The sequence below is a fragment of the Opisthocomus hoazin genome, chromosome 4, assembly GCF_030867145.1.
Source record: "Opisthocomus hoazin isolate bOpiHoa1 chromosome 4, bOpiHoa1.hap1, whole genome shotgun sequence".
Classification (NCBI taxonomy): Eukaryota; Metazoa; Chordata; class Aves; order Opisthocomiformes; family Opisthocomidae; genus Opisthocomus; species Opisthocomus hoazin.
This window is the reverse complement of record NC_134417.1, coordinates 91716351-91738448: the sequence shown is the minus strand read 5'-3', so window position 1 is coordinate 91738448 and position 22098 is coordinate 91716351. Positions and strand designations below refer to the sequence as shown.

Here is a 22098-nt window from a genome sequence, read left to right as displayed (position 1 = left end):
GCTTTGCCAAACCCTCCCTGTCTTCTCTCAGAGCCAGCAGGGCCGCCGGCCATTTCGGCCCACGAGGCGTGTGACGTGTCCGCCGGTCACGAGAGAGTGGGCGTGGCCAAGCGGCCGAGACCCCCCCCCCCACACCCCCCGCGCCTTTCCAGCGCTGCGGCTCCCGACCGTGTCCCCGCTCGGCCCCGCCCCCCCGCTGCCCTCCCCGCCGTGTCCCCGCCCATTTCCCCGCTCGGCTCCGCCCCCCGCTGCCCTCCCCGCCGTGTCCCCGCCCATTTCCCCGCTCGGCCCCGCCCCCCCGCTGCCCTCCTCGGTTACCCGTGGTGCCACGCGCGGGGCTGGCACTGACGTGGCCGCCGAGCGCCGCCATCTTGTGTGCCTGGGCGGAGAGCGGCGGAGGAGCGCAGGGGCGAGCCGGCTGCGAGCGGGACAGCCCGAGGACAGCCATACCCACTGCCCGGGGCAGCCAACCGACGCCGGTGGGTTTCGCCGACACCTTACCCCTTCCTTCCCTTCGGTCCCGCCGCCGCCCCGCTCCCCCGCCCACACCCTGCGGGCGCTTGAGGCGCCGCGGCCTTGGCGCTGAGGGGAGGGAGCGGCGGGGCCCGGGGGAGCGGGGCCGCTCGCTTCTCCCCGGCTTTCCTTCTCCCTCCCCGCCACCGCCCTCGCTCGGCGGCTGCCGGCGGGAGGAGGAAGCCGCAGCCAGGCCGCAGCGCAGGCCTCAGGGGGCGGCCGGGGCCTGGCTGGGGTGCCGCTCCACCCGCGGTCCCCTCACGCCTTTGGGGCTGGGGGGTGTGGGGAGGTGCCAGTCCTTTCGCTTCCTCGCTGGGGAGGCGTGGGGGCGGGCAGGAGGGGGGGCACCGCTCCAGCTCCCCAGCAGCTGCGGGAGTGGGCCCGGCGCCGCTCCCTCTACCGGAGGAATTAGACGGGATGCGGCGGAATGGGCTTCTCCTCCCTTCCCCAAACTCGCTCATTCCGGCCTCTGCCCCGCCCGTGAACGGGTCTGACGAGAGAGAAGTATTTCCTTGTTTTCCTTCCCCCCCCACCCCCCCCGAAAACCCTCATCGTGGCGGACCTCGGAGATCTGGTAGCTCTGTGGGGGAAAGGCTCGGGCGAAACTCGTAGGGGAGAGGTGATTTTCCTGTAAGCTCTTGGCTGCTGAGTTGGGCTTTCTGCTGGGCTGGGGGGGTGATGGTAAGAAGTTGAGCTTTAGTCTGGAGCAAACTGTTTGCCATCCGCGGCTTGGGTTTGATGGACTAGGAGATCAGTTTCCTTGGCATAGCAGCTCCTGGTGGGAGGATACTATATTCTGTCTGAAAATACTGTATCGTGTCTTTGTGAGTAGTTAATGTGATACTTTGGGCTGATAACCTCCGTCTGATAAAGTGATAGGCCAGCTATGCAAACCTTTTCACGGAGGAGTCCGTTTGCCCCAGCAGAGCACGACTAAAACTCTGCTCAGTCATAAAACTGCCGAAATGTTGTGTTTGACATTGACCTTGCTGCTTTGCTGTTTGGTTCTTGCCAAACCAAATTCCACAGGTTGATTAGAGTCGTATCCAGAGGTCTTGTTTTGAAATGTAGCTTTGTTAATAACTAAAATGCAAACTATTTATATAATACTTTGAACTTTGTTTTGCAAGCAGCAAGGCTTACAATGTGCCTTTGCAGGATATTCTACTAACCTTATTTTTCAGGCACAGAAGTCGAGTCAAAGTAAATTGTCCAAGGTCATTTGGCAATATCGTTATTACTATTTTTGCTGCTGATTTGGAGCAGTTCTGTAGGAAAAAGGAACTGTGGCTGAACTAGAGGATTTCTTCTTGGCTTTTGTTCATGGGTTTTGTAATCACATTGTCAGTAGAAGTACAACCTTACAGATACAGGAAGGGATTCTCTGAAAGAAAAGCTTACGGAGTTGGTTTGATGCCACTGACTTCCTCTGTTAAAAATGCATCTGCTGTGCTCGAGAACCCTGTTGGAATGCTTTCCCTGTTGTAGTAATTACATTGGGTGAAAGGGCAGGGAAACTCGCCTCACTTGAACCTCTTCAGCTCAGTTGCTTTGCCAAGGTTGTTGATGCTTCTACTGTGGTGGAGCATCAGGAGTAAAAATGGCTCAAGCAGATGTCATCTCCACTCAGAACAACCTTTGCTGCTGAGATAGTCTGCGATATACTGTGTAAATCATTAGTCCCTGATAGTGTGGGGGATTTGCTGATTTTTTAAGATTGCCTGGTTGTGAAATACAGTCGGAATCTGAAAAAGAACTGGGCAGGAGTGGTGCATTTTTTTTCGGTGTATGTAGTTCCCTCTGTGTGTTAGTCATGCTGACCAAGTGGGGGGCAGGACTAGTCACAGCTTTTCAAGGCAAACAAAATGTGTGTGGGAGTAGGGGGCTGGATTCTAGTCCTAATAATTCACCAAATTGTGTTGTTACACCTGTTTGAAAGCCTGCTTTGAGCAGTGGCATTCATATATCTCACTGAGGCACAATTATCAGATAAGCTATTGATTACATTAATTGGTGAAAGGAGCAAAAGCTCACAAGATTCCAACTGAATTTGCAGTGGTGAAGTTTAAAGAACCACCTGTCTTTGAAAATAAAAGATTTGAAATAAAAGCTGTTGAGATGTGTAAAGATGGACTTTCAAGCAAGAATTTTTAGATTTCCACAGCTGTCACAAGCATCTAGATTGCCTTACAGTGGATAAATATGTTCAACATTAAATTATTTTTTTCTGGAAAGGAATAATTTTGATTCTTTTTTAGAAATCTCTTGAAAGTTTTGTTCCTGGGGTGCTGGAGGGCTTGTATTAGAGCTAGTGCTGTCCTCAGTCATTATTCCCTTTCTTTAACTGATGAGTAAAGAAGTTTATAATCAGCTTCCTACCACAACAGCTGTTTTTCTGTGTTATTCAGCATTTTTTCCTTTCTGCTTGTGAGTATCCGATTCTATTTCTTGTTTCTAACATGCAAACACTGAAGGACTATGGTACTACTTCTGCTGATGCTTCAGTTCTAATAAAACTCTCATGTCTAATATAGCTCTTATTCATACGTGGATCTTGTACCTCACAACTAGCTGCGTAGGCTCTGTTCCTCGAACCAAAAGCCAGTGTCGTTACTGAAGCTCGCACATGTGTTCTTTCCATTTCTAACATGAGTGTCAATGTTGATTTACTGCCCAGTTACTGGGAATGAGTAACAGGATATTTGGCTTAAAATTTTAAGGTTTTGAACTTATGAATAGTTCAGCCTCAAAAAACTCTGCAAGGTTTGTCTGAAAAGAAATGCTTTGCACTGACCGGTTCTGACAGCGGTATACCCACCGTTTGACTGGCGCAGTCCAAACTTGGGTGTCACGACGACATTGTCGGCACCGCTTTGTTTCCTGGGCAGCTACAGGCAGCCGAGGGGGAGGTGATGGATGTGCTTTATCTAAAAGCATGAACAGTGACTCTTTCTGTACTTTTCCACCTGTCAGCCTATCCTATTTTTCAGGCCAAATGTGGTGTTTTGTATGTCTTGGATTGCATGCTGTTGAGTTATGCATGGTAGTGTGTAACTGCTTAAAATAGTTTGAGATTTTGCTGTGAAACAGAAGTAGCTTGCTCCTCCTGCTTGAAGGTGAGAATAAGGGAATAACTCTGGTTTGGGGTTTGAGTATCAAGTCAAATAACCTGTCCTCTTTGCTTGATACTGACTTTTTTTAAAATTCTGAACAGTGTTTTAGGAGTGAAGAGTTCTTGTGGCTGAGAAATAGACGTGACCCCAAAGGAAATTTACCCACTTTTGCCCTTGTTTTGATCTTGTAAGTGGAAATATTTTCTGTTTTCCTGCCATTCTGAGCCCAGTGCTCTCAGGAGGATGTTACTGCCTGTGGAAAATGCGCTATCTGGGTAATGTGTATAGCCAGCAAGATGTTCAACCTACGTAGGCTGAACAAAGGTGCTACATAACGAGCAGCTCTGTGTTGGATTTTCTTTCACCTAGCTTCTCACTTGCAGTTCACTTGTCCTCCATCTGCCTTGAACATGCGGTGTGCATCAGCGCGCTTTGTAGTTGGTCACTGCAAGCCTTTCGTGGCCAAATCCAACTATGCTTCTTTAGATGCAAGTACAGTTATCTGTCTTTAACTTTTATTTCACGTGACGCTGCAGTGCCAATACCTTTCCTCTAACCTCTCCTAAGAGACAAATAACAAGGCTGTGATCGTTTAGGGTACCTTTTCCATCTCATGATTGGCAGAAGCACCTCCAGTGTGAAGTGGGAAAAATTGTTGCAGTGGTAGGTTTTGATCTCGGCAGCTAACTCTCCCTTAGTTTTGATGGGTACAACTACAAAGGAGTTGGGACTTATTATTAATTAAGAGCTCTGAGAAGATGTTCTTGGGGTGGCCGGTATTATGATGATCTTTGTATCCAAGATAATTCCCTGTTGAAGAAAGAACCTAGCCTACTTGTTAGCTACTCTCAGTTTTTGCGTGTAGTCTATGCCTAGTGATGTTAGTATGGTCTAAAGTCTGGGGTGACTAGAATCAAAATTACTTCAGCTAAATTCCACTGTTAAGGCCCTGAAGTTAGAGGGCTTGAGTTGATAGGTAGTCATCTTTCACTCAGGTTATCAGATGTGGAAGGCCAGTAAACAACTTCTAAAATGGTTGAATATAACTGTACTTGAATAGTCGTGTATTGGGCCACGCCGCCTGTATACAAAGAAGTGTTTTGATTGAGAGTGTGTTTCAAAATTTGCTGTAACACAACACTTTAATCTGTAAAGAAATGACTTTGGGTTCAAAAGAATGCAGCTGTACTTGGCTGACTGTGCCTGCTGAGCAGTGGTGTGAAATACTGTGGCCCTAGATTAATCCTAAATTTTAGCAGTGTTCTATTCTTGTTATACCACTTCTCACATTCTCTTTTAAATCACGCCTTATATTGTAAAGAACAAGCTGCCAAGTTAGATTTGCGCTTTAAATTATTTGCCAGTTGTTCTTGCATGTAATACCAGCAACAGCTGTTGAACTTGAATTTTTTTGTAAAAAAAAAAAAGCTTTCTCACCTCTTGTTTATACATGGGTTTGGTGACCTTTTGTATGAGTATTTTGCTTCTCTTGACATTTTAATTTAAAACCTTCTAGAATGCTGTCAAGTAAAACCATGATACAGGCCAACTAGTGATAACTGACTGGATTTCAAATCAATATTTCTGTTAACAAATTGATCAGTTTTTGTTCTCCTGTTACTCGTATAACTATTTGATGTCAATACTAGGTTGGGAATTGTGAGTTTGGGTTTTTCTGATTGTATTGGAGCTGGAGCTGATGCGAAGGCCAAGGTCAAGCAGACTTGCCTTTAAAAGGAGACGTGCTTTTGGTAGTAAATGGGTTGTCTTCGTAAGCACACCAGTTTTACTTGCCGTAGGTGTCTGAGCAGATAGAACGAGGTGCGGGAAGCTGCTAGGAAAAAGCCTTTTGGTAAACCTGCCACTGTAAGGGGTTTTAGCTTGTGCTTTAGCATTAATATTTCGACTGAATATAACTGTGTAAGGCAATATGTCATTGGTAGTGGCACCGTATTTGTCTCTCCTTGAAACAGGCATTTAAAACAAGATATGAACATCCTAGGGAGAAGAAATAGTTCCCAGAGATAGCAAATGCCCTCTGTACCTCAGTGTGCTGTGCAGAGAAGGGACAGAGAATAAGCTTTGCTTGACTGATCTTCGTCGCTACTGGTGTGTTTTGGCTGTAGAGAACAGATTGCCAAAATGATTGTGCCCAGCAAGTTTGGCTATGCCACTTGAAAAGTTTTGAGCATTACTTTTTCACTGTGGAAGTTGTATGTGGTAAGTAAGCAGAAGTGAAATTAAAGTATTTCTATACTTCAGGCATAATTTGGCTAAATAACGCATATGGTGTCCTCTGCCTTAGCCTCTGATTTTGTCTGCTATGGTACGTTTAAAGAAATGGTGAAAACCTGAAAAACTGTGGCATTTGCAACAACTCCTGGCTCCATGAAGTTTAGTATCTATGTGATCAAAAAGAACTTTTCCAGAGGTATAGAACTAAGGTTATGCACAGATTTGTAGATATAGCTGTACTTTCTTTGATGTACTGCATACCATTCTGGTCATGCTTCTGTGGGATGGCTTGTTAACTGACACCTCATCCAAGAAGTTTCGAGGTCGAGAAGTGTGTTTGACTTCTCAAGATAAGCAGCCCGAATGAAATGATGTTAAAATGCATTAACGTACAGTTAAATACAAAATGCTGCAGAAGATTGTGTTGAATGATCTTTGGCCTTGAGATCCTCTGAGGAGCTTTTATTCTAACCACCTACAATTAATAAAAGCAAATTCTAGTTCTTACTCATGGGCTATATCGCTTTAGCAGACGCCGGCCTGGTCGCTATTGCTCATTCATTTTTAACTCATTACACTGAGCCTTTCTGAAAAAAAGGCTGCCTGTTCTCCTAATTGCTTATCTAAATGTATCACTTACTAGAAAACAGGCTGCTGAAAATACCTTGTTTCCTGAAACAAAACTGCACTCTCATCCAGTGCATGTCTTTCTCACTGTTTACCAATGGCACATTATACCTTACCTGAACCTGCCCGACAGGTTTTTACTGCCGTGAGGATCTTGAGGTGGAACAGACTAGGTGCTCCGATGGGCTGAGGGGAAGGAGAGTCATATAGACAGTTCGGTTTTGGGGTGATCTGGGCTGTTGAGGGGTGGTGACCTTCCATTTCTAGAAGCCGATGTTGTGCTCAGGGAACATGCACGCTACGCTCTGCAAAAATAGTCTGTGCTATCTATTGAAATTGTTCCCTTTCATACAGAAATTTTCCTACTTAGTCTGGTTGATAGCGCTTTTCAAGATGTGCTAAAGTACAACAAGCAGCTTGCAAGCTGTAGTCTTTTATGTTTTCAGGCATTTTATTGAACTTGTGCTTCTAAAATGATCAGTGTAGCAATTACAGCATGTGAGTTGAGGAAAAGAGAAAGTTAAGATTCAGTGTAGAATATAGGCAATATATTGGCAAGTCTTGACAGAGATTGCAAATGTTGAGGGTGCTGGAAAAGCAATGAGATTGCTCGGTTAACCTAAAAGGGTCTTAAATTGCCTCGTATTTTCAGACTGTATATGAGTTCTTATGGTCCAACTAATGGACTGAGGTGAGAATTAAAGCAGATTCAGCTCCGAAGTACACTGGAAGTAATCGCGTGATCCCTCAGCTGAGTTGTATTAATGGGAGCCAGCTCTAAAAAGTTGCGGCAGTTTCTGCTGTGGTAGCGTCTATGCTGTTAGACAGCATGAATGGTCTAAAAAGCAGTGACCTGGTGGCTGGTCACAGTTGTGGTGGGGATTTGGTTGAGGATTGTGTTGATACTGGGGAAGGAACTCAAGGTGCTTTGAAAATAGAAAGTAACGAAATGCTGGCAGGGACCGTGTAGGCAGAGGGGTGTCGTGCACAAAAACGTGGGAGCACAATTTCCTTTTCTGTGGCAAGAGATGAACATGATTCTAGCTGCCGGTCAGAGGATGGTCCTGCCGATGATGAAGACAGAGGCCCTTGCTTTTGCCTGAGCAGCATCCGAAGAGTAACTGGTGGGACCCACAACGGTTCGTGGGAGTTCTGCAGATGGGTTTCTCCTAGTATTTTTCTTTTAGACAGCAACAATTCTGCTGCTTTCTAGTCAACATCTAAACACGCTTGTCTTCCGGGGGTCGGCTGTAAGCTACACTTCACTGTGTATAAAAATAAATCGAACTTCCTCCAATGTCACCTACCCTGAAGTACCAAATAAGTTACAGAAGTGGTTTGGATAGTGGGAACGTGGAAGAGAACAAGAAGGAAATAGAAACCAAGGGTTTAATTGTATCTTACTTTCTTATTCTTCACAAAAAGTGAAAATAGGGAGGATGGGTGGTATGAGAGCAGCTTCAGTGGTGCAGGGCAGACTTGACTTGGAAGTAGCTGCCAGGAAAACAAAGATGTAACGGGATTCGCTGCTGTTAGTGCCAAGGGTAAGCAACTTGTTCAGCAGACTGTGACTTCTCCGGGGTGTGGAAAGATGTCGTGGACGTAAGTGCAAAGACTTTGCTGTGTTACCCGATGGCTGACATTGATCCAAGCATTTAATAACCTATTATGCTTTTAAAGATGCAGAAACAAAAGAAATGCTTTCTTTTGGAGGGCTTGTAAGGTTCTCTTGCTACAAAAGTTCTTATGCTCATTTGGGAGGGTTACAGGAGCTCTGGTGAAAAGGTTGCAGTTCAACCCTGACTATTGCTTTTCAGAGGCAGGAGAAGATAGAGGTAGCATGAGCGGGCAGACAAAGGAAAGCTTTACAGCCTCCCTCCCCTCCAGCCCAGCAAGAGCTGCTGTTGTGGGCTGGGGAGTGAGATTTCCTGCTGTGTGAGTGCGCTGGATAAATTGGGACTCCAACAAAGCTGTTTTCTCTACTTCCTAATTAACTTTCCTGTTTACACAGCTTTCGTATATTGAAGTGGGAATTGAATATTCTTGGTCGTGCTTCAGAAATATGAAGGAAATGGTGGAATAGTGGAACTTTTAAACCTTCTGTTTGGTTTTAATCTGTGGACTGCCCTGTGTGGCTCATAGGGGAGCTTAAAGTTTTGAGCACATTGAGCTTCGATCGTATGAAATAAATGAATCTTTGACTCGCGTTACTTCAGCAAGTTGAAGTGGTGATTGATGTCATTCAGGAACTCTGGAGTGGACTCTGAACTTTGCTGCGGAGCTGCTTGTGCTCAGACATGTGACTCGGTTAAGGTTACAGCGGGTAACTTTTGGGTTAAAAATTGTATCCAGCAAAGCTTCCTGCAAAGAGCAGAACTGCTGAGGCCTTTCGCAGTGCTGAGTGAGGAAGCCAGGCTTCGTATGTCCCTTGCACAGAGCTAGACAAACCGGGACAAGATTTTTGTTGTGTGGTGCATCTTGGTTTAATGGTCTGAAATAGCTATTCCGTGAAGTCTGTTTCCAGTGAGAATTTTGGTTTGGGGACACAGCTTCATCATGAAATACAGAATATCTTTGAGAGATGGTTCAGACTTTGTATTGCACTTTAAATTGTGCGACTTGGTTTACAGGAAATCCTTCCTTTGAATGTCACAGGCCTTGGCTCTGTGTGCTCCAGCCATCTGAAGCTTGTATTTTCGGTTGGACTCAGACTTTTCAAACTGACATCTGAGAGTTTCTAGACAACGCAGCAGTAGAGGTGTGAATCGTCACTAGCACCATGTAACATCCTCATCTGTGCCCCACTGTAAAGCTGTCAGGCTGCTTCTTTTCATGGGTGTATGAGCAGAATAATAGTTCTCTCGGTGATTTCAAACTCGCTGTAAACTGTGTAGTAGTATGTTTGGGAAGGGGGGGGGAAACTTGTGGAAGAAGCGGGCAGGCTGTGGTGGGGTGGATCCCATCCCACAGGCACAGGGAGCGTCTTATAGGGCTGGAGCAGAGGTGGTTTCTCCAGTTCCTGAGCAGGAAACTCCTGGTGATGTTGATCGCTCCTGAGCGTCCAAGAAGTCATCACAGTGAAGGAAGAAGCATTAATTTCTAAGCCTGTCTCTTTTAATGTGGCTATTAATTTTCAGTAGTTAAGTTTTAGTAAATGTGGATTTGCTTCCTAGAGAAGGTCTCCCGTGTTAATGAAGGTGAAATACTGCTTTGTGTTTACGTTGTATTCACAGGCCATTTCCTTAGGGTTTGAGAGGAAGGAAACTGCTTTGAGTAGGAGAGAATCCAAGCCATGTTCTGAGTTTCCGCTGCAAAAGTAGGACCAGTTACTGGTGTGCTAATCAGCAAGGAGAGGAGCACACATTCAAAACTTTTTTTACCTACAGTTCAATTGGAAAAAGTATGTTTTATGGTGATACTTCAGGCCGCAGACAAATTATCTGATAACAGTGGGGGACAGAGTACCTGAAGGGATCAGTTGCATTGAAAGCAAACTGTGAGTTTTGCAAACAGAAGTTTGAGAACAGCATTTAATACCAAAATCTCTGAAAGAACATTTGAAAGATTTAAAGCACTCGGAGCCTTGTCTTTTTATAAGGAGTACATTTCATTTTGGCGTATCTGTTTATCTTTGTATTGCTTCAGTATGGGGAAAAATGCCATATGGTGGTGCTGGGGTGTCTGTAAAGATTGATATTATCTGATAGGTGTTTTTGTTGGTTGGTTATGCTCTGGTCAGAACGCAGCCATGCGTGATACTGTGATCTTTTACTCATGAGTGATACTGTGATCTTTTTCCTCTAGACTTCACTGGCCAGTGAGAACATATCTCAAGCATGGGAAATATTTTTGCTAACCTCTTCAAAGGCCTTTTTGGCAAAAAAGAAATGCGTATTCTAATGGTTGGTCTGGATGCTGCAGGAAAGACTACTATTTTGTACAAACTTAAACTTGGTGAAATAGTAACTACTATTCCTACTATAGGTAAGATTTTTACATTTATATAACTGCTTGCTTTGAGCTTTGGGTCTTATTGTTTGCAGCAGCAGTGTCTTATTGCAGCTGCCGCTCTGTTGATTTAAGTGACAGTGCTGTGCCCTGACTTGACTGTCAGAACAAACGCTTGCTAAATCCGTGGTACGAAGATGGCACTGCCAGATTTTCCGGCATGGGAGGAGATTACATGACTCTGTTTTTTTCACCCCAGTGCCTCTCTCCAGTCATTTGTAGAACAACCCTTTATGGGCCACAGAAGGGCAGGCTGCCCTCCTAAGCGTGCTGTGGCATCGGGTAGATTAGACTGAGAAGCAGAGGGTGACACCTTTTTGGAGGGTGACCGAGAGAACTGTGTGTGATCAGAGACATACCTGATTTGCAGTCCTTAAAGCCCAGGGCTTTTTGAGACAACATGGTTTGCTCAGCAGTTCTTAGCTGTGCAGGTCCAATTCCAGCTGTTGATCATTAGTTTGGCTGGGGTGGGGGATGGTGATGGGAGCAGGAGTTGCAGAAAACCCACGTTTGTCTGCTTTGAGGGCTACAGTGCAAGTTTCTGCTTACTTAAAGTAGATCTAAATTTAAATACAACGTTTTTTAGTGATGACATCTTGAGTGTGACTTGGTGAATACAATAGGTCCAGGGCGAACTATGTTTAACTGAGATTTTGGCCACAATTTCTGTTTTAGGTTTCAATGTGGAAACGGTAGAATACAAGAACATTAGCTTCACGGTCTGGGATGTAGGTGGCCAGGATAAGATCAGACCACTCTGGCGCCATTATTTCCAGAACACACAAGGTGAGTCCGAATGCTTAAATCGCAGGTTTCCAGAATCTAAAAAGTTTTTTTTTTTTTAATATCCTTACTATGATAATCTTGTGAGGTTTGGGGGGTATATTAGTTGTTATAAAGGGGTGTGTTTGTGTGCTGCTCTGGCTCTTTTGTTAAGGTAGTGCAGGTTCAAAGAGGGATGGGAAGAAATCTAGAAACCATTCTTCCATGTCCATCTGACTCAGAGCAAGTTCAGTATTTTGCTTTTCTTCTGTAAGCATCGCAGCTCTCTGCCTTCACTTCGAAGCAGAGTGTTTACTACAAGTGCTAACAGCACCATGAATTGAGAGCTTGTCACTTCTTCCACTGCTGCGTCTTTATAATGTGCATGCATTTGAGTCCTGTCACGGGATTTCGAGGGTTGCTGTTCACTGGAAAATATCGTGTGGTTATGTAGATGAAGCGCACAAGTTGCAAAAACGCGAATGCAGACTAACACTCAGCAGCTTTCAGCAGGAGCAGACTGTCTCAAACATGAGATTACAGTAATAAGAAAACTCTATTTTTCTGATACATACCGAATTGCTTTGCATTATTTTCTTTTCAAAGCTTAGTTCTGACCTCTGGAAGTATTTGTCATTTGTAAATAACTTCTGGGTCTGCTTACTCTGATGTTTGCTTATTTCTAGGTCTGATTTTTGTGGTTGACAGTAATGACAGAGAACGAGTGAACGAGGCCAGAGAAGAGCTTATGAGAATGTTGGCAGAAGATGAGCTTAGAGATGCCGTTTTATTAGTGTTTGCTAACAAACAGGTATGCCCAAGAAAGGTGTCCTGCTGTAAGAGTCCTGACAAGTGTGCAGCATACTTGTGAGGGCTAGATCTTGAACTCGACATTCCTGTTTTTAGTGTAAGAATAGATAAAGTCTCAGGAAGTGTCCATTCAGGTTTTTTTGAAGACAGCAAAGCCATAGATTAAATGACCCTGTTCTCATCCGAAAGGAACTTCTGAACAGTCTTGGCTGACAGCAGTTCTTGTGTTTTTAGTTTTAGGGAAGAACTCTACCAGTCTGATTTTTAAGGTTGTCTTGGCTCAAGTACAGCACCTGCCCAAGCTTCCTCCAGACAAAGACGAAGGCCAGAGTGCCAGAACCTCCCTGAACCCCTCAGTAGGGGTGTTTGGGGGCACCGCTGCTGTTGGAAGCACTGGGCTGGCTTTTAACGTGCTTGTGTTGAGCTGTACTCCTCCAGGCCACAGAGCGAGCTGAGAGTTCTGCCTTCCGTTGCTTGTAAAGGCCCTGGTAGCTTAAACCCAAATGTTGAGGGTCTTGGATACGACTCGTAAACTTACGGAAGGGAGAGCATCCCGTGTCGTCGTTTGCACAGGCTCAGTTGTGAGGGGTAGAGAAGCCACAAGTCTCGTCTAGGAGCACAAAGGGTGAGCTATAAACAGAAACAGTACTGAGCTGAGTACTACTTTCATGATAAAAGTTGATCTTAAATCATAACTGCAGTTGCAGAAAACACTTCCTGAGCGGAAAGTGGATGTAAGCAGTTTTGGGTCAACACTGAGGGCCTTGATGACTTGATCCAGATGTCAGATGTCTCGTTTCTGTTTTCTGACGAGAAATATTCCATAATAATGTGCTTTTGGTCACATTGTTAAACCTTTGAGACTTTTGTCAGTGTAGGGGAAATAGCTGGAATATAGAAGTAATACACTGAGTTTTTCTGAAAGAGAAGCTCTAACAGCTCTTAACTTTCTTTTAATGGCTTTAAAGCTGATGATCAGAAACGGCTTAGGGAGGTGGGTGTTTCTTCTCAGCAAGTAGGGGAGAAAATGACTCTGCTTCCTTCCCTCAGGACCTGCCAAACGCGATGAATGCAGCAGAAATCACAGACAAACTCGGACTGCATTCTCTTCGTCACAGGAACTGGTATATCCAGGCAACCTGTGCCACTAGTGGAGACGGTCTCTATGAAGGACTGGACTGGTTGTCCAATCAGCTCCGAAACCAGAAATGAAACCATAAACCTTCCTCTTCCCTCTTTTTCCACCCCTCCCTCTTATTTCCTCCTATTCGCCCTTCGCTTTACTCTAATGTGGCAAACTGTGCTACTTTGTGGTATTGAGTGCCGGAAGCTGTTTTCATTTCTTTTGTCACAGTATATATTGCATCATGCTGTAAATGTGGCAAATACAAGCCTGAAAACAGTTAGGTTTCTTATTTAATGTAAATAGTTTTTGTTTCCAATGAGGCAGTTTCTGGTACTCCTATGCAATATTACTCAGCTTTTTTTATTGTAAAGAATCAACTCACTGTTTAGTACGTGGAAGGGATTGAAGTGGGCTAACATAAGGGTTGCCAGTGGTCCTTGCGCAGTAGAGCTGAATACTATCTCGGTTGGGTTGTGAGGTCTGAGAGATCCATTTTGGTGGCTGGTTTTTAACCTGAATAATTCTGTATTTTTTTAAATAGTCAAGGAAAAGTAAAAACACTTCAACACACAAACATTTGGCGTAGCTTCTGCTGTTCTGGGTGACTTTGGATCCTTTTCAAACGGTGAAGCAATGATCAACACCCGGTTAGCTTCATCTGATTAAAGAACAGATCATAACCAGTAGATGTCTGGCTCTTTCTGTAGCTCTTCGTATGTGCTCATATTTGTTCGCATTCGTTATAAGATTTGTCGGACCTGGTTTAGATGAGCTTGCAGACTCACGCTAAACATCTGACTTTTGGTTCAGGGGAGAATTATCACTTCTACTGAACTTGAGTGATTTCCAGAGGTCAACATTTTTAGCCTGTCGCATTTGTCAAAAGTGTTTTGTACTTTTCTTGTGTGTAAACCACTCCAGAAGGCAAACCTTTCCACAGAAAGCACAGCCTGTACTAGTCCTAAGCTCTATAGGCAGAAAGTACTGTACTTAACGTAAGAATTGCCGTGAAAAACACCAAACATCTACGTATAGTGTCTAGGGGGGAAAAAAAGCATGAGAGTTTGGAGAGTCATTCCACTCTAGAAGTATTCAATCCCGTTCTGGAACAATCCCGTATCTGTATATGTGTGAAAACCCTTGGCATCCCTCATACTGCAAGGTTCAGATTTGCCATCAGAAAAAAAAAAAAAAGACCTCTTTACTTTTTCTTTTGTATTTTGATAAACACTGAAGAAGCTGGAGCTGTTAAACTTTAACTTGAGGAACTATCAGAACTGGTTTATTTAGTGTTGTGGAAACCTTTATTGCTTTCAATACACAATTAGTAATCAACTGTTTTGTATACTTGTTTTCAGTTTTCATTTCGACAAACAAGCACTGTAATTAAAGCTATTAGAATAAAATCTCTTAACTATTTCATGTTTTTTATGCCTTGCTGTTCATTTGATCATCTTGGCAGAATCATAATGAAATACTTGTTGAATAAAAAGTTTCATGAAACTTGCACTGGTATCACCTTGGTTTGGATCATCTTTGTGCAGCACCATGTGCTAGACCAAGGCAGATGTCCCTCCCCAGCTTTTTGCCACGTCACCATTTGCGTGAACATTTTGGGTACGTTTCCCCTATTTTCTAAATAATGTGTCATTTGTGGTTGGACTCGGCAGGTGGAGAGGTGGGCAGCAGTCCTTCGGTCCCGTTGCCTTCTGCTGGAGTCCCTTCGTTGCCTCGAGGGCATCTGTTGAGCTGCTTAAGTGGTCCCCTGGCTTCCTGTGACACATTGTTCCTCCTCCTGATCCCACTTAATAAGAGGGTCTGTGAATTAGCAGGTTTTTTTGGGGTGAAAGCATGGAAATCTGCCTTCCTCGAGGCTTTGCTTTGCGTCTTTCCACTCTGCGGTCCCCTCTGGACCTGGGATGGAGCTCCTCCTGGCTGATGGTCCTGCCTGCCCCCGGCAGCTGCAGCTCCTTGTCACCGATGGTCACGCTCGGGCTGCTGGCCAGCTGCTGGCTGTTTCTCTGGCCGGAGTTGAAGCAGATTCCCCCTTACCCAGGCTGGAAAACTGTAGGAGGAAAGGTCCATTGCACAGGTCAGAGCGATCTCCGTGAGGAAACCTGGGGCTTTGCATGGGTTTGAGAGGAGAAACCCACCTGCTGTCCTCCGGCTCAGGAGGAGATCGGAGCACGCTGCTGCTGTGGCCTGTGCTTGCTCAGAGTCAGGTGAGTGCTGGTCTGATGGATGATCTCGCGATCTCCTCGGTTCAGCAGATGACCCCCTCGCTCCTCGGGGCTTTGTTTCCCCTCCAAACCCTTGGAGCAGCGCGGCAGCTGCCTGAGCTGCGTGCCCAGACCAGCCCCGTCCTGAGCGTGGGTTTGTCCTGAGCGTGGGTTTGTCCTCGGGCTGTCCTCTCGCACTGGGGCTCAGCGGGTGAGGTGGTATCTGCCCCAGTCTGGCCAGCTGTGGGTGGGATGTCGGGTTTGATTGGGTTCCCAGCAAGGGCTGCCCCATGTCTGTTCCTCACACTTCGTAGTAAAGGGTGAGTAGTTACCAGGCGGACAATGAGGAGGAATTACAAAACTCCTGTAAGTCAGGTGATTGGTTTGAAGCTGTTCGTCTCGCCTGGAAGCTCCGAGGCGGGATCTTGGCGTGCCTCACAGGGCAGGACATGTGTGGACAGCTGACAGTGATGGTTTTCACCCAAGCATGTGAACCCGTGGGGTTCCTCCCCAGTCCGCCCAGGAACTGGTGCGGCAGCTCGGCGGGGCGGGGGGCTAACGCTAACCCCCCTGGCCCGCGTGTTGATCTTGCCCCCGCTTCTCTCTTTCGCTCAGGTCTCAGGTTTGAGTGCGGGACGGGCACCTCCTTCAGACGGTGCAAGGGGTAGGAGCTGCTGCCTGGTTCCTGCACATGGGGTCAAGAGCAGGAGGGGACACAGCCCCGCTGCGAGCTGCCGTGGGGGCTTCTCCCTCACCCCCCGGGACCCCCGCAAGCTGGGGGGTCAGACCCGGAGCCCACCCTGTCCCCCCCGTCCCCGTGGGCTGTGCTGCTCCATCCATCCCCTTCCCTCAGCACGGGTAAAGCTCCTGTGAACGGCGCCGCAGCCCCTCCGAGCCCATCGAACCCCCGGCAGCGGCCGCCCTCGGAGCCGCGGGTCGGAATCATCCCGGTGGCGTCCGTCCCGCCGGCTCCGGGAACGAAGGCAGGGGGAAAGCGGGAGTGCGGGGAGGGAGCGGGACTCGGAGCGGGATGCTGGGATTTGCGTGGGCCCGGGGGTTTTGGTTTCTTTTTTCGCTCTCCGCTCGCCGCGTGTTTCAGCTCTCCCGTCGTTCCCTTTTCAGCCCGGAGCTCGCAGTTAACGCACCGCGCCGCGGTTCTGTGGGAGCGGGACAGAAGGGCTGTATTTATTTCGGCGTGTTTCCCCCTCCATGATGAATTCTGCCCTTGTTGGGCACCGCGCACGCCTGCTCCCGCCCGGCGTCCCCAGCAGGGCGCTGGCACGGCCACCGAGGTGACAGAACGCTGCCGAACCCAGGCCGGCCGCCAGCCCCGGGGCTTCTGTCCGCCAAGACACACAAACCCACCCTGTCTTCAGCGGGAGAATATCGCGTCATTAATTACACAAACGGGGCCCTTGTGCTCGGTGCGGACACGCCGGCAGCCGGCGACGCTCCGGCCCGGAGCCGCCCGGGACAACCCCTTCCCAGTTGGATCAATATTTCTATTTATCGACATTAACGTTCCGCTTTCTCGGTGCGCCAAGCGCAGAAACACGTTTTTGAGGTTGAAAATCCCGGATGGGAACGGAGCTCGCTGCTCCCTGCCCCACTGCGGGGTGGACACGACCAGGGCGAACACCGGCGGGAGGTGCCCCAGCCCCGTCCATCTTCCCCCCCCATCATCCAAGAAATCATCTCAGAGGTTCTCCTCACAGCTCTTCATTAGAGCAGTTTCTTTTCGATCCCAAAAGGAACATCCCTCGCCTCCCGCGGCTTGAGTCACAAAGTCCCCGCTTTTCCCCCAAAGCTGGGCTGGGAAAGCGCTCGTCCCTGGGAGACAATCTGGGCCACCCCATGGGAGTCCGGGGGCCATGGAGCCACCTCCGCTTCACGTCCCACCAGGGATTCACAGAATCACAGAATGTTCGGGGTTGGAAGGGACCTCTGGGGATCCCCCAGCCCAGCCCCCTGCCGAAGCAGGGTCACCCAGAGCCGGCTGCACAGCACCGTGTCCAGGCGGGGCTTGAATATCTCCAGAGAAGGAGACTCCACTACCTCCCTGGGCAGCCTGGTCCAGGGCTCCGTCACCCTCAGAGGGAAGAAGTTCTTCCTCGTGTTCAGCTGGAGCTTCCTCTGCTTCAGTTTGTGCCCATTGCCCCTTGTCCTGTCGCTGGGCACCGCTGGAAAGAGTCTGGCCCCGTCCTCCTGACCCCCACCCTGCAGATATTTATAAGCATGGGTTAGGTGCCCTCTCAGCCTTCTCTTCTTCAGGCTGAACAAGCCCAGCTCCCTCAGCCTCTCCTCCTAGGAGAGATGCTCCAGTCCCCTCCTCATCCTTGTAGCCCTCCGCTGGACTCTCTCCAGTAGCTCCTCATCCTTCTTGAACTGGGGAGCCCAGAACTGGACACAGTACTCCAGATGGGGCCTCACCAGGGCAGAGCAGAGGGGAAGGAGAACCTCCCTCGCCCTGCTGCCCACACTCCTCTGAATGCACCCCAGGAGACCATTGGCCTTCTGGGCAGCCAGGGCACCCTGCTGGCTCATGGTCACCCTGTCGTCCCCCAGCACTCCCTGGTCCAGAGCTGCTCTCCAGCAGGTCCGCCCCAGCCTGTACTGGTGCCTGGGGTTGTTCCTCCCCAGGTGCAGGACCCAACCGTGGCTCCTGTCTGGGGCTGCCCAAAGGAGAAGCTTTTTGGGGACGGGGCAGGGGGTAAATGTCACCTTGGGGCAGCCCGGGCAGGGCTTTGCCCTCTCCTGGGGGGGTCCCAGGGGGTGTCCTGAGTGTTCCCCTGCTCATGTGTGTGTGCCCTGTGGAGAGCACGTGTGCTTCCATGGAGGGTATGTGTGGTGCCATGGGGCAAACCTATCACCCCATGGAGTGCACCCACAGCCCGTGGAGGGCACCACTGCTCCATGGAGAGCACATGTGGTCCCATGGGGAGGACCCACCACCCCACAGAGAACACCCATGGCCCTTGTAGAGAAGATCTAGGCCTATAGAAGTTAACACTACTCCATGAGGAGCATGCGTAGTCCCATGGGGAGGATCCATCACCCCGTGGAGAGCATCTATGGCCTTTGGAGAGCACTCCTAGCCCATGGAGAACACCACTGCTCCATGGAGAGCACGTGTGGTCTCATGGGGAGAACCCATCACCCCAACACTCATGGTCCTTAGAGAGCACTTGTAGCCCATGGAGAGTATGTGTAGTCCCATGGGGAGGACCCATCACCGCATGGATAACACACATGGCCCTTGGAGAGCACCCACAGCCCATGAAGGGTACCATGGCTCCGCAGAGAGCATGTGTAGCCCAATGGAGATCATGTGTGGTCCCATGGGAAGGACCCATCACCCATGGAGAGCACCCATAGCCCATGGAGGGCACCATGGTGAGCATGCGTGGTCCCACGGGGAGGACCTATGGGCCTTTGATCGCAGTTGTAGGCCCATGGAGGGCACCACTGCTCCACTGGGAACACATGTAGCCCCATAGGGAGGACCCATCACCCCACGGACAGAAGCAGTGGCCCCCGTGGAGAGCCCCACAGCCCAGCCATCAAAAAGCCATCAGGTCCAAGACGCAAAACCCTCCCGGCACCGCGCGAGCCCTTCGTTTTCTGTTGCAGCTGATGAACTCGGGGCAGGGTTTACGGAGAGGAACTCTCCTCCAGCTGCTTCACTGGCAGTTACTGGAGGGCACTGGAAGGAGATGTTAAAAACCATAACAACGGCATCCAAAGTCTCTGTACGTAAAGACGAGGCGTTCCCAGCACCCCCAGCATCGCGGCCGGGACCGTTCCAGCGCCAGCACCCGCCCTGCAGCATCCTCCGTGCTAAATCACGCCGGGATGGACGGATCCAGGGAGCGAGGAGAAGGGTGTCCGGCTGGGATTGACGGCGGGGCGATGAAGCCAAGCTGGCATCACAAAACATAATGCCCTTTGCCAGACTCGGCCCCGGCAACTGCAGAGCCGCAGCTTTTTTAATTTAATAACCTTAAAAAATATATAACCTATGTGAGCTCTCCCTGGAAAAACCCCAGGCTCTCAGTCCTCCGAGTGGTGGCGCTGCCGGACCCCGTGGGAGGGAGGGGATCTGCTCCTGCTCCTCTTCCTCCCCTTGTGCCGCGGGGACGGGTGCCGACCGTGGCCGTCCCTGCTCCGGCTCCGCCGACGGGCCGGCCGGCGTGAGGGGCTCCTGCCCGAATCCCGGCTGCTGGCACGGGAATCCGTGTCGTGCCGACGCCGGCCGCCGTGCCGCGACGTCTCGGCGCGCTGCTGGGTTTTCCTTCGGTGATGCCTACTGGGATGGAGGGGAAAACGCACGATCAGGGACACTGGGGATGCCAACAAACCCATTTGGGGGATGAAAAGGGATTTTGGAAAGCCAGGAGATGCTACAGCCTCGTGGTTCTCCGAAATCCTTCATCCTGCTTTTCAGCGGTGATGGTTTGCGAGCCATGGTCCGGTCCCCCTCCCCACAACCATGGCTCAGCCTTCATCCCAACCCAGCTACCTCTCATCCCGGTCCGGAGAAGAATCAGAGGACGACGAAGCAGCATCCCTCTTATGATGCTTGTCCTTCTTCTTCTCCTTCTTATGTTTCTTCTTTTTCTTTTTCTTCTTCTCCTTTTTGGATTTCTTGATGTCCTCTGGTCTGCGGAGGAAGAGATCAAGCAGTGAGGATCCAGGTTCCACGCATCCCTCTGGCTCCTCCAAAAACTCATCCCCGTCCCTTTCCCTCCACGCGGATCCCACTGCGTCCCTCCTCGGCCAAGGAGAGGACCCCTCCCCCCCCCCCAAATATATTTTGGGGGCAGAGGTTTTGAGGGCGATGGGAGGCAGATACCGAACAAACCTGTTAACAAACGGAGCCAGAGAAGTATTTTGCAAAATATTCCTCCCCAAAAAAGGCCATTTCTGGGGGTTTCCCACCAAAGCGGTGGTCCCCGTCCTCACCGTTTCTCCTCCACCTTCTCCTCCTTTTCCTGCTTCTTCTTGGAGCCAGACGTCTCAGGGCTGCTGGAGACTTTCTGGTGCTAGGGTTGGAAAAGGGGGCAAAATACGAAGTGAGTCTGCGAGCTCGCAGCTTCGAATTACAAGAAAAAGGGACTTTTTCCCTTTAAAAATTAGTTTGGAAAAAAATTAAGTAAAAATTAGATTTAATTCGGAAAAAAATAAATAAAAATTAAAATTTGAAAAAAATTAATTTGGAAAAAAATTAAATAAAAGTCAGATTTAATTCGTAAGAAAATCAAATAAAAATCAGATTTAATTCAGAAAAACATTAAAGCACCCACAAGAGCTACTTCCAAATTAAAACCCTGCAACGCAGGGCACGGGGAACTCTAGGACGTCTCTGCGCCACAACCACCAGCTTTGCTTTCAAAGAAACCACCCCGAGCACGGGCATAGGGCTTTTAGGGCTTTTTTGCTTTTTTCTGTCTTTTTTTCAACCTCCCGGGGAAGATGCGACCCACGCTGGCGTACCGTGAAGACAGCGAGCCCCATCTTGGCCACCTCCTTGTCCTCCTTGGAGAGCATCACCCGGCCGGCGCTGCCGCTGGGGAGAGATGTCGCCGCAGCGTCATGAAATTCAAAGAAAACACCGAAAAAACAAAAAAAAAGCATGAAAATAGTAAAATGGAATAAATTAATTGCCTGAAAAGGGGCGTTTCGGTGTGGCCACTTACCTGGAGCTGCCCAAGCCCACCACCCGATCCACGTCCTTCTCAGCGCTGTCCCGCTTGCAGACCTCAGCCAGGTCCTGTGGGGTGGGGAGAGCGCCTTGTGTGACCCCCCCAAAATAAAATGGCGAGGGGGGTGGGGAACGGGACATGACACATCATCACGGGGCGATGCTGGGGGACATGCAGTGCCCCCCCCTTACCTCCCTGCTGAGGCCGGTGGGCTGCCGCCTCACAGTCTTGTAGCCCCTACAAAGCCAAAAGCCGGTGATGTGATGGGGGGGGTGTGTGTGTGATGCCCTGCACCCCTTTTTTTTTCGGGGGGGGGGGTGGACTCACAGGGCTGCCATCATGGCCTCCTGCTCGGCCAGGCGGACCGCAGCCAGCTCCTCTTCGCGGGACACCCCGGGGGCTGTCTCCTTCTTGCCCTTGGCGTACCAGGTCAGGTCCTTGCCCTTCTGCCAGCGGCCCACCGGCGCCATCAGCGAGTTCCCTGGGGTGGGGGGGGGGGGGGGAGAGAAAGAGAGAGACCACTCCTCAGGGGGGACCCCAAAAACCTCCATCCCCACTCCAAAACCGTGTCGGGGAGAGGGAGGATGAGGACAAGGCGGAGGGGGGGGTGTCGGCCCGGCTCAGCCCCTTACCCAGGTAGTTCTCACGCTGTTTGTCCGTCTTGACGTCCTCCCAGCTGAACTGGTCCTGGCCTCCCCGGACCCCCCCTCGGGATGAACCGAACATGGCGGCGCGGGGGAGGCAGGGGTGACACCCGCAAGGGGCTCAACCCCGCGTTTGTGTCCCCCCCCCCCCCCCCAACCTCCTCCCCGGGGGGGGGGGAAGCAAAAGTGGCCCCCCCGGAGCCGCTGAGGTAACGCGAGCCCTGTGAGGGGCTGCGCACGGCCCGGGGGGGGCTGCGCACGGCCCGGGGGGGGAAGGGGGGGGCTGCGCACGGCCCGGGGGGGGGCGCACGGCCCGGGGGGGGCGCACGGCTACAAACC

The 22098-nt window shown here is 49.5% G+C and overlaps 2 protein-coding genes across 3 annotated transcripts; one reads left to right on the top strand and one right to left on the bottom strand.

The window, feature by feature from the left end:
* The first annotated feature begins 330 nt into the window (after positions 1–330).
* ARF1 (ARF GTPase 1) lies at positions 331–14700 on the top strand. The gene is made up of 5 exons (XM_075419948.1): positions 331–479; positions 10293–10472; positions 11172–11282; positions 11945–12069; positions 13119–14700. Exons 2-5 carry the CDS (start codon positions 10325–10327, stop codon positions 13278–13280), a joined length of 546 nt encoding a protein of 181 aa, XP_075276063.1. The 5' UTR covers positions 331–479; positions 10293–10324; the 3' UTR covers positions 13281–14700.
* A 4676-nt stretch (positions 14701–19376) lies between these two features.
* C4H1orf35 (chromosome 4 C1orf35 homolog) lies at positions 19377–22091 on the bottom strand. Of its 2 annotated transcripts, none has more exons than XM_075417498.1 (8): positions 21748–22091; positions 21443–21596; positions 21307–21352; positions 21110–21183; positions 20907–20979; positions 20376–20455; positions 19933–20073; positions 19377–19716 (listed from the first exon to the last, which is right to left on the bottom strand). In XM_075417498.1, exons 1-8 carry the CDS (start codon positions 21839–21841, stop codon positions 19464–19466), a joined length of 915 nt encoding a protein of 304 aa, XP_075273613.1. In that variant the 5' UTR covers positions 21842–22091; the 3' UTR covers positions 19377–19463. The 2 variants fall into 2 exon arrangements, with proteins under 2 accessions (XP_075273613.1, XP_075273612.1); XM_075417497.1 differs by having other exon boundaries at positions 19377–19719; positions 21748–22085.
* Positions 22092–22098: the final 7 nt, after the last annotated feature.